Source organism: Staurois parvus, unplaced genomic scaffold, assembly GCF_062004578.1.
Source record: "Staurois parvus isolate SC_StPar_1 unplaced genomic scaffold, SC_StPar_1.0 ptg000586l, whole genome shotgun sequence".
NCBI lineage: Eukaryota > Metazoa > Chordata > Amphibia > Anura > Ranidae > Staurois > Staurois parvus.
This window is the reverse complement of record NW_028318382.1, coordinates 5,246,797-5,258,897: the sequence shown is the minus strand read 5'-3', so window position 1 is coordinate 5,258,897 and position 12,101 is coordinate 5,246,797. Positions and strand designations below refer to the sequence as shown.

The 12,101-nt window shown below is 40.4% G+C and overlaps 1 protein-coding gene across 3 annotated transcripts in view; it reads left to right on the top strand.

The window, feature by feature from the left end:
* LOC149450058 (zinc metalloproteinase-disintegrin-like batroxstatin-1) overlaps window positions 1–12,101 on the top strand; it is a 77,818-nt gene that overhangs the window by 17,855 nt on the left and 47,862 nt on the right. For all 3 annotated transcript variants that reach the window (XM_089692492.1, XM_089692491.1, XM_089692493.1), the window contains 3 exons: window positions 6,712–6,892; window positions 8,063–8,125; window positions 11,811–11,882. In XM_089692492.1, the coding sequence (XP_089548618.1) occupies window positions 6,712–6,892; window positions 8,063–8,125; window positions 11,811–11,882 (316 nt within the window). The remainder of the gene's footprint in view (window positions 1–6,711; window positions 6,893–8,062; window positions 8,126–11,810; window positions 11,883–12,101) is intronic.

Sequence of the window (12,101 nt, the reverse complement as noted above, 5' to 3'; positions counted from 1 at the left end):
TCTCTATGTGCATTAATTTTGTGTCTATATCAAGTTCCATTAATATCTTGTGTATTTTTGCCGTTCCGTGTCTACCATTTCCCCGTGACTCAAAAATTCTCTCAAATGGATTCCAGTCTTTTCTAGTTCTTATTGGTTTTGGAAGGCTTTAAAATAAATTTTTCAGTTGGTAAAATCTTAGTCTATCCATCTTATTAAAGACTTCACCCTTTCTTTCCTCCATATCCTTATATGACCCCATTTCCTCTCCTACCATTATATCTCTCAATTGCGCCTCCTGTTTTATTATCCATTTCCCTGCTATACTATCTTTTCCCGGGATGAAATATTTTGTGTTCCTAAGTGGCATTAGTTGTGAATTAAAAACCCACCCCTTTTGTCTGTGTAATAAATCCCATTCTTTTAGAACATTAAGAGTGTACGTGCTTGTGCTCTCCTCTAATTCTCTGTATTATGCAGGGACCCAAATACTATTACTCAAACTTTTTCCACTCAGTGCTTTCTCAATTTTAACCCAAGTTTTCTCCGGATTATGAATCCAGTCGAAGATTCTTACAATAATCCCCGCTTTGTAATATCTCCTAAAATCTGGTACCCCCAATCCTCCTCTTTCTTTACTTCTGGTCAGCGTTTCATAACCTATTCTAGGCTTTTTATTCCTCCATATGCATTTTATTATCATTTTCCTCAGTTCTTTAAAATATGCCTCTGGGAGTTTGATTGGGATCATTTGAAATTTATATAATACTTTGGGGACTATTACCATCTTTATCAAGTTTATGCGACCTATCCACGATGGATTTCCATTTCCCACTCTACTCAACTCCTCCTTGATTTCATTTAATAGCGTTATATAATTGGCTTTATAAAGGTTCTTATTTGAGGCTGATAGTTTTATTCCTAGATATTTTAATTCTTTGTCTCTCCAAAGGAAAGGGAATTCCTCTTGTAGTTTTTCTTTTTCACTATTTTTGAGATTTATGTTTAAGATTTCGGTCTTTGTCGGGTTAATTTTTAGGTTTGACAGGTCTCCGTACTCCCTCAATGCTTTCATTAGATTTGGAAGTGATGTTCTAAGGTTTCCAACATAAAACATCAGGTCATCCGCATAAGCCACTACCTTGTGTTCTCTATCACCTATCTTTATTCCTTTTATGTCTATGTTCCTCCTAATCATGGACAGTAAGGGCTCCAGTGATAACACATATAGCAATGGAGACAATGGGCATCCCTGTCTTGTACCATTTGACATCTTAAAGTACTCTGATCTTCCTCCATTTACCATTATGGTAGCGGTAGGCCCTCTGTACAACTCACCAATCCACCCTCTCATTCTATCTCCCATTCCTAATGCTTCCAGAGTGTCCATCATAAAACCCCAACTCACTCTGTCGAATGCCTTCTCAGCATCTATCGACATCAGTTTCATTGAGGTTTTCCCTTTTTTGCCCTCCTGTATAAGCAACAATGATCTCAAAGCATTATCTCTACCCTCTCTTCCCGAGACAAACCCCACCTGATCTCCATGTATCCACTCCGGCATCAGCTCTTTCAGTCTATTTGCCAGAACCTTTGCATATATTTTAGTGTCTACATTCATCAGCGCTATTGGATGATAACTCGCACATTGTGAGGGATCTTTATCTTCCTTCTGTATCAATACTATATTCGCCTGTAAAGACTCTCCCCTTATCTCCATCCCGTTCCCCAAGGTGTTCATATAAATCTTCATTTTGGGGATTAAAAGCTCTTTATATTTTTTATAGTATTTGGCCGTATATCCATCCGGACCCGGGCTTTTCCCTCCCGCCATACATTCTAATGCTATTTTTATTTCCTCTAAAGTTATTTCTGCCTCTAGAGAGTTCCGTTGTGTTTCTCTTAATTTCGGTAGGCCTGCCTCCTCTAGGTATGTCTTTCTTTTCCCTCTATTTACTGTTTCCGTTTTCCTAAGCGTATCCTGAGGTATGATATTATACAGCTCATTATAATACTCTTTAAATATTCTAGCAATATCCTTGGTTGAGTGTACAAATTCCCCCTTGGGATTTCTTATTTTCTCGATATAATTTCTATTTTTCTTCTTTCTTAAAGTTCTCATTAAATACTTTCCCGGCCTATCTCCCCATCTGTACCTTTCACTTGTTATTTTATTAAAGACTCTTCTTTTTTCCTCCTCCATTACATTCTCTAATTCTTCTTTATTAACATCTGCATTATCTCCTTAGATCTTTCCCTTTTATGCACCTGTTCAAGATCATATATTTCATTTAGTAATCTATTTATCTTTTCTCTCCTTTCTTTTTTCCTTTTTGCCCCCATTGCGATAAGTAGACCTCTGATGTAAACTTTATGTGCTTCCCACACCGTTGCAACCGACACATCCTCTGTTTCATTATCTTCAAAAAACCATTCGATTTCCTTCTCAATTTGACCAATCTCTTCCTCCATGAGAAGTGCCTCATTCAACCGCCATACATAACCTTCTTTCCCTTCTCTACCCCATCTTAACTTCATTGCAACTGGGGCATGATCCGACAGGGTACTTCCTTCAATTTTTACTTCTGCCACCAACTCTATCATTCGATGTTCTACTAATATATAATCTAGTCTAGAATAAGTCTCATGAACGTGCGAAAAGAAAGTATAATCTCTCTCCTTCATATTCCTAATTCTCCAGATGTCCACCAACTGACATTCATGCATTAATTTCTTTAACATTCTCAAGGATTTGCTTTCCTTCCTCCTCACAGAGGAAGTGGTGTCTATCCGCGGGTCCATACAGATGTTAAAGTCTCCCACTACTATCATATACCCGCTTTTAAAATCCATCAATCTCTTCAACACTTCTCTCATAAACCTCTCCGGCCTCTTATTTGGACTGTATATGTTTGCTATTGTACACTCAATTCCCAGTAATTTTCCTCTCAAAAATAGATACCTTCCCTCCAGATCCGTCAATCTCTCCTCCACCTCAAACCTTATATTCTTTGCGAAGCCTATAGCAACTCCTTTTGCTCTTTTAGTTGGTGAATCCGCATAGAACCATGTTGGAAAATATCTAGTCCTCAGTCTAACCTTCGACTCTATCTCTAGGTGTGTTTCCTGCAAGAATACCACTGAGGATTTTCTATGTTGAAGTTCTTTAAATAACCTGAATCTCTTTCCTGGACAGCTTAACCCTTTTACATTGTAGGTTATATATTGGATTTCTTCCATCTTACTCTTTTCCTACCTTCTCTCTCTTCCTCCTTCAATTCCTCTTTCTTGTTCCTATAGAGCGTTTTTATCCTACTACCCTTTTCCCTCCCCCTATCCCTCCCCCCCTCCCTCAATCCCCTCCCTCTCCCCCCCTCCCCCCTCTTTTTAGGCCTTCACTTTGCCTAACCATCATTTGTGGAAATAACATCCACCTTTGACTTAATCCTTAGGGCTTCACTCCTCCCATGGGCAGCCTCCCCTCCCTCCGGATCCCCCCCTTGACCCCCTCTCTACTTATACTTCTATAGAAGGAAAAAGGAGTCAAGCTGGAGGGACAAGGGAGAAAAAGGCGATGGAACGGGAGCAAGGAGAGAGAGAAAAAAAAAAAAAAACAACACACACAAAAAACTTCTCTCCCTTCACTCCCCCTCCCCGCCCCTCCTCCCCCCCTCCACCCGTCTCCACCTCTCCCCTTTTTTTGATCTATTTCCCCCAGATTCTTCTTCCCAACCTTTTATTTCAATTTTCTGCATTTCAAGTCTATCGCAAAAATATCTCAAGTCCTCTGGGAACCTCAGCTGGGCTGTTATTCCATTTTTCCATCCTATTAAACACTCCGGAACTCCCCATCTATATTGCACCTTCTGTTTTTTCATCTGCTCCAGCAAAGGCCTCAGGGCTCTCCTCTTCTGGAGAGTCTCTGATGACAAGTCCGCATATATTTGAATATCCATTTCTCCATACTTTATTACTGGTTTTCCCTTAATTTTCCTCCAGATTCTTTCCCTTTGCTGTAATTCATAAAATTTAACAAGTATGTCTCTCGGCCTGTCCTTCTCATAATTCCCCTGGAGTTTCCCATTTCTGGAGATTCCTTCTATATTAGTCCTTTCCATTTCAGAGTTTCCCATTATAAAGTTCAGTATTTTGCAAACCATCTCTTCCAATATTTCTCCTTTTAAACTTTCCGGAACCCCTCTTATCCTTATATTTCTCCTTCTTTCTCTATTCTCTTGAATTTCCACCTTGTACTGCAATTTTTCCTGAGCTTTTTCCATATTAATTATCTTCTTCTCTAATTCGGAAATAATCTGGGTCTGGTCTTTAACTTTCTGCTCCGTTTCTTCCACTCTTAGCAACAACTGCCCCAGGTCATTCCGTATATTTACCATTTCTTGCTTTATTGTTCTCTCCAGATCTTTAAACATTTCTGTCATCTCTTTTTTATTTGGGATTTGTAGATCTTTTTCTATCTCTGATATTTGTTGATTACTGATATCCAATTCCATTGATTGTTTAGGACTATTTTGCATACTTAAATCAGACTCTCCTTTGTCATTTCTGCTCTGGGGCCTTTCTGGGGTCACATTTCCCTGGGATGTATACTTTTTAATTGTCCCCGTTTGGGTCCCTTTAGGCCCGCTTCCTTTTGCACTTTTATTTTTCATTTCTTCTATAACTTTTATTTTCTCTCTCATGTACTTGTACTTTGCAAAACAAAGAAATCAACAAGGTGTAGAAATAGAATTCCCGGCTCTGTCTTCCCACCTTTCTGTATGCCTTTGCCTGCGCCTTGCGTTCTTCTTATTTTATTCTTATTCTCTGGGGGTCCCCCCTTTTTCTCTCTCTCCCTGCTTGCCACCAGCTCTATACAGTTTTTATATTTGGGGCCACCGCCAGACTCACTCACCCTTCCAACGCTTCTCGTGAGACGGCTCCAGGCTCCATCCTTCAGCTCCTTTGGTAGGTCAGCTCTCGTCCTCTCAGGGGGACCCTCCAGGACTTTCCTCCAGACTCTTCCTTCTTTGTTCCTTCTTTGTTGTTGGGCAGGCTCACCATTGACCGCCTGCCAGGGCTCCAGGGGAAGCAGGTCGTCCTGGCAAAACGGAGTCTCTCCTGCTCCCTGTCAGCCTCCGGCCTCCTTGTTTCCTGGCAACCAGGTACGGCGCCCAGGCTCAGCATCCCTGCCTCTCTCCACTGGTCTCCTCTCCCAGCTCTCCCCGCCACGGGCAGCCGCCCAGCCAAGGAAGCCTGCCCGGTCGAGGTAGGTCACTACCTTCTAGGACTCCATCTTCAAAGGGGGAATTCTAGGGTCCAAGGGGGGGTAGGTCGGAGGAGCCCCGTGCGGGAGCTCCTACCACGAGCTCTCCACCGCTGCCATAGTCAGGCTCCGCCCCCCGTGCCCCTACTACACTGACTTGAGCTCTATAAAGACACCGTGCCTTTTTACGGGTACGGTACTTCCAAAAGCGCTGTCTTCCTAATTTCCTTGAGACTACAGTAGTATTTTACCATTACGGGGTTTACAAATCTTGGTATCTTTTTTAACTTGAGGTTGACTCCTAAGCTTTAGGTGCCAGGTAGCTGTAAAGTTACATCATGTTCCCTCAATTTTCTCTAGACCAGCCCTTTTTGCTTTGTTTAATTTTGAAGGGTTTATATTTTTAAACCCTTTAGTAATAGACGTGGGCTCTTTGCACACAGCCAACAGTCCCTTGCTGCTCTGGCTCCCACCTCTCTTTGATGGAGCTCTCCTAACTCCTGGGCAAAGACCTTCTGTCTCTCTTGGGTGGAGCCCAGAACCATGGTTAGGCCTCTACAAAAAGGCCTGCACACACCTGTGTAATCAATGTGCTGGTTGTTCACAAACCCTGGACACAGGACTGGAGTAGTCACAAATTAGGCCCGAGTCTCTTTGTATGTTAATTGCTGAGCCCAGAAATTCAGGAGAGAGGGTTTGGGGTTGCAGGATAACAAAAAAGCACAAAAACTGGAGTACAGAAACACTGCTACAGCAGCAGGCCATATGAGAGTGACCTCTGAATAGATTCTGATAGACAGAGAATGCCAGATTATGCTGTGATCCTTTGAGAGCATTCACAGTGTTTACTCTTTCACTAATCTGGCTTCTGTCCCTCTGTGAGCAGACAAAAATACTCGAACCTTTGGGAAAATAATTTTTTTTACAATGTACAAATGGCTGCTTCTACACAGCTCCTCTGCAACATACTTCAGCAAGAAAATCCTCTCCTCAGTCCAGGTTTCTTCAGGTATCCATTCCAATTAATGCTTAGTTTCCAGGGCACACAGCACATGGCTCGTGCTGAGGCCAGGCTCAGACAGAAATTTTTCAGACAAACCTTTCCACAGGGAGAAGCCCCAGCATTTTGAAATGGAGCTCCTAAAGATTATACCTATGAGTCAGCTCCTCAGGTATTGGCTGGGTCAAATACATATTCTAAACTCCAGGTGTTAACCTTCCCATACAGCTTCTTAGAGCCTCCTCCCAGCAATATGCACAAGCAATCAACCCACGAGGTTTAGGGAAGACCTGCAGAGCTCTGAAAAAGTAAATAACAGCTCAGGGTAAATACGGCCTAGTAACAACCAGACACAACAACTTAGGAGAGGGTCCCTACACACATTCTGGATGGTTAGGTTTAAATTTCATCCCAATGTAATTTGGTATGTGTTGAAAATATAACTTTATACAATTCTTTTATCTATTAGTGGCATTATTATGACACAAGAACAAAAACTTTTGATTGAGCCCCTAAATCTGACAGAGAATGGAGCACATGCTGTGTATGACTATCAGGACCAGGAAGTCCCTAACACTTGCGGGGTGGACCATACCATGTATAATGAGTCTGTGTTGACCAAGACATCCTCTTCCAACAGAAATTCTGAGGTAAGACTGCAACAGCTACAGTAAAATCGAAAAAATAAAAATGGTAGTTTAAGAGCTTTGTATTTATATTATCAAGTGAGTCAAGGGTCTGCAGTGTGTGTGTACACATTTACAGGCTCTTAACTCCTTTTCTACACAGAGCATGTACACTCAATGAGAGAGAGGACCATTTTGTGTTACTTTCATGCAATCTACTTCTTAGACTTCCATGCAATCTACTTCGCAATGACCAAACTACACCTTGGAGACCCTGCACAATTTAACATCTGAGACAGATTATTACATAGCTCCATACAAACCTGTATACCTCTAAGAAACATCTATATGTCTTTTACAATAGGAAAAAAATAGATTTTTTTGTGGTAACTGACACCTACCAAATGTCCTGGGTAAGATCACAAAATAATTTTACTGCACTATACTTTAATTAAAGAAGAACTATCACCACAACACTTGGTCCCGTTTCCTATTTTGATCTGTGGTCCCATTGTGCATTGAAAGTCAGTTTTGTTTTCTACTGTTTGTGCCTGCTGTAGTTCCAGCCCATGTTGAAGCCCAAATTGTGAGTGTTTCTATGAAAAAGATACAGCCCACACTATAGCCACTTCACCCTCCCTCTGCAAAAAACAGATTTTGTACATTGTGCTAACTTACTCTGCCAATGCTGATTGATCATTTCCCAACACAAGCCCTTGTAAAAAAAAGAATCATTTAGTGCTGTTGGTTCTGTGTGATTTATCTGCTGGTGCTATGTATGTTCACAAGCAGCTTCAGATAGATCACACAGCCTCGGCAGAATGATCTTTTACTTTTGCGACTGAACAGATGTTGATGGGGATATGTGACTGGTTTGTGACTGGCATTTCTCTTTGCATGGCTCTGATCAACAGCTCCTGTTCCACAAAGCTCCTTCTTTCCTAGTTGCCATAAAGTTCTTCAGCAGCTCCAGCACCCGCACCACTTGCGGGACCACTCTGGACAGGGCCTCTGGTCCTTACTGCTCTGTGAGACTTTGCACATAGGCCCTGTACTACACAAATTAGTAGCAATTAATTGGTGAGTGTATTGTTAACCAGTTCAGCTATGAAATGTCTACTTTTTTAAATAAATTACTTAAAAATGTTTACAATTATGTATATGCTTGTATCTAATTTTTATTGATTCTGGTAGGTACAAGAATTCATGAAAGCTAGAAAATACATTGAGCTGTATATTGTGGCAGATCATTCATTGGTAAGACCATAGAAGTAATGCTATTAATATGATGTATTTGCGGTATGCATGATATGTAAAAATAAGTAACAAGTCAGTTAAAGAAACACATTTTAATTATCTGCTTGCTTACCTCTGATAACCAAGGAGCACCCTTGGGGCTGTGTTTAAAAAGGCTGGTTATATGCTTTCTTAAATCTGAAATCTAGGAAGGTATCAAAGGACTGTTGGTTATGTGTTAGAGAAGACACTAGTAGCTTGTGATGAGGCAGAACTTGGTTTACTTGTGTGGCTTAAGTTGCAAACATACAAAAGATTTCAGCAGACTGTAATGCAGACATCTTGGTTATAAAAAGAGAGAGAGAAGAGAGAGAACCAACAAGTTTTCAGATATGCACAACTGGTAACCTTAGTGTACAGTGCCATCTACTGGTCAAGTGATATTAACACACAATATTGTATATAGTACGTGCTGTTGTATTCCCAACAAGGACAACAATGAATGCAGCTAATTAATTCATTAATTCATTAAATAAATAAACAAAATATAGTAAATGTATTTTAATTAAAAGTAGTATAAAAAAAACTAATAAGGCTTGATTTTAGCCTCTTTTAGTCGAATGTACAACAGTGTTCAGACTAGAAGTAGCAGCAGTACTTTGGGCCAATCAGGGGTGTTGCACATACATTTGTTGACAAGGAACAAGCCCATAGGAGGAGGGAGCAGAGAGTAGACCTCATCTGTCTGTTACTGAACTCTCATTGTCCAGAGGGGGAACAGTGATGGTGCATTACTTAACTGCAACAGAGAAAATCAGGTCACCAGTCTGGCTGTACTGTGTGATGGGGCAGTGTTTTGCCTGTCTGACATTCAGTTTTTAGTGGTTGGGGTGCCTTCAGATTAAACAGATTCTGCATTCTAGCTTCAGTGCAGTTCCATATTTGTGGTGAAGCTGTGCCCTCCCCTAAACACTTATGGTGCTGGTATTATGAACCTGAGCTATCTGTGTATTTTGCACTCACCTACTATGGCCTCTTGTCAAAAAGTTATCTTTTGTCCTTTATCCAGGTTCCCTTCCACAGACTCTGTACATGCACAGTTTTCCAGGGCATGACTATGTACTCCTGGTAGGTCCATTTCTCTTAAAGGCACAGTTACACCTCTAAGGGCCCATTCACACCTGTTCATTAGCACATTGTGGTACTGTAATGCCTATAAAATGTGTTGGCCTTGGACCCTTTGTTTGTTGGGGAATTTTTACAATAATGCATCATTGCCCATATGCTAGAAGCACGAGAAATGACATTGATGTAATTTCTCTAGGCTAAAGGAACAGGGTTACAAGACATTAGACTGCTTAAAGCAGATAAGAAGTGTTTGTGGGATTGAACGTGTTTGTGACATCTAGAAATGTTACATTAGACTGCTTAAATTAGATAAGAACTTGTTTGTGCATTTAAAAATGTTTACTTGTTTGAGAAGTTAGAAATATTTAAGTTAAGGGTAGATAAGCTGATTTGTGGCAAAAGTGTGATATTAGACGTTGTTGTCCAGTAATGTGGCTGGGTATGACTCTATTATCTTCAATGGACTTTTCTGTTGGCTCCTCCTGGAGTGGGTGTGGCACTCACCCATTTTGGTAATGTTGCAAGAAGTGGTTCACAGGATATTTAAAGGGGAGCTTGCACATGGTGAGCCTTAGGAGCCTTCCTATGCAAAGGCGGACGTTCTGACGCTGGGAGTCTTACCAAGGCTACATGGGCTCATTGATTAGTCATGTTTAAGGCTTCTCCACGATCCGCTGTGCACTGCTCCGATGAGGTCTCCTTCCCGTCTTCCCATAGCTTTAGTAATGTATTAATTCTATGCTGTGATGCTGTCAAAAGATGTGTCTATATCATGCTGTAATGCTCACATTATTATTGGTGTGTTATTATGCAGATCGTGATGACTATAAGATGTATCCTGCATGTTGTGTGATAATAAAAGTAGAAGTTTTGACACTGCAGGAATACTGCAGTTGGATTCTGTTATTTCTTGGGGTGCCGAGTGACTGCTATTCCGTGCCAGGACAGGGGTTCATTTGGTAGAGGGTCTCTCACATGCTTAGAATAATGGTGTAAATGCTGGTTAAATCATACCTGTGTGATGTATGTGACTTGTTCTTGGTGTTTGTGTACAGTATTGCATTACAGGTGCCATTCATTTTCAATGGCCTCCACAATGCACTGACCCAAAGGACCTTTGGCACACATTCAAGCCACGCACCACAATGCATGGTATTTCACTATAGTCCACTGTGGTGCACTATGTTGGTGCACTGCATGTTTTTATTTTTGAACAATCTGCTTCATTAGTAGCCCATTCATTTGAATAGGCTGCCTTAATGCAATGCACATTGTCACATGTGCATTAATGAAATTCATCAGTAAATCAAAGTATGAATGGGCCCTTAAAGAACAGGAGGTCTCAGGAGAGACCACAAGAGTGGCATTAGAGAAACCAGCAGAAAGACCCTAGAAAGAATCGAGGGGGGAGGACAGACACTGAACAAAGTAGGTATCCAGCTACACTCCAGGTGGTTGACTAAACTGCCAATGGTTAACCATCCTGCAGGGTGAACATTCTGTAGAAGCATACCTAACAATTATGCATTAAATTTGCACATATGCTTAAGTAAAATACAGCAGTTGTCCTGCCATTTTGCAATACTGAGGGAAAGTTTTTGCTTTCAACTCAATTGCCTGTACCTCTTTTGCTTCCTCCCAAAAATCTGCTTGCTGAGCCTCATCAAAGGCTTGGTCCCTACCATGGCTGAGGACACTTCTCAGACTCCTACTGTTTTACGTTAGAAAGGTGATAACTATGCACTAGAAAAAGTCTTCTCCACCCTCCATTCAATTTTAACAACAATTGGTGAACACTAGTCTACCTCTCTAAAAGGACTCCTATGCTAATAGGTACTTCTTCAAGAAATTTGACAAGTTTGGGTAAAGTGGATAGCAAGTAATTCTGCTGCCTGGTCCCATTTAATTCTTCACAATTCTAATCCCTCCATATCTTAGGTCCACAGTATTACTCTGGGGTACTAACCTGACAAGGGGTATTGTCTCTCTGTTATACTCCTTTTCTAGCACGAACCACACACATGCACGCTTTTTCATATGTTTGTTTTGTTTTATTGAGTTGTTGGCAATATGTACTTGGTATATACTGGGTAGTATACCCCTGTGAAGGCTTGTTCACTCTTGACTAAATTTCTGACTCTTAACAAATGCTCCTATTGCGTTAGTATGGGTGTTAGATGGGCGTTTGTTAAGAGTTAGAAATGTAATCAAGTGTGAACTAGGCCTTAGGGTTCAGCCACTCTACTATTTCTTTGTATACCTTTCTAAAAACCTAATAAAAGATTTTGGAAGAAAAAGAAAATACATCAGTTCTGATACATTTTATACATAAATAGTACAAAACTCAGAATAGATTACTTAGTAACTTACTAACATAGCACTTTATCACATAAAAAATATCAGACTGCCCAAACTATTTCCTAGATAGAGATGTAGGTTTTTGGGCTTTACTGGTTCCTTATTGTCATTGATTTTTCTGGCAATAAATTCTACTGTATAGGATAAAAGTTTAGAACAATATTTAAGGTATAAGACCAATAATATTAACACACTAATTACACAACCCCTTTTTTTTTAGTTTGTAAAATATAAGGGAAATGAAGATGTAATCCGGACAAGGATACTTAAAATCCTAAATTACATTAACACAGTAAGTAAATGTATATTTGTGTCATCTAGTTTTTAGAGCTTTGATGGTTTTGTGGTGTGATTCAGATTTTATAAACCTTAGTGTACATGTCTGCTAACACAGGCCCTCAACCCAAAGAACTATAGCCAAACTTTTTCAGGACCACATTCATATTAACAAGTTGTACTAAACAGATTTGAAGTAAAATGTTAGGGTCACCATACACATTACCATCAATGT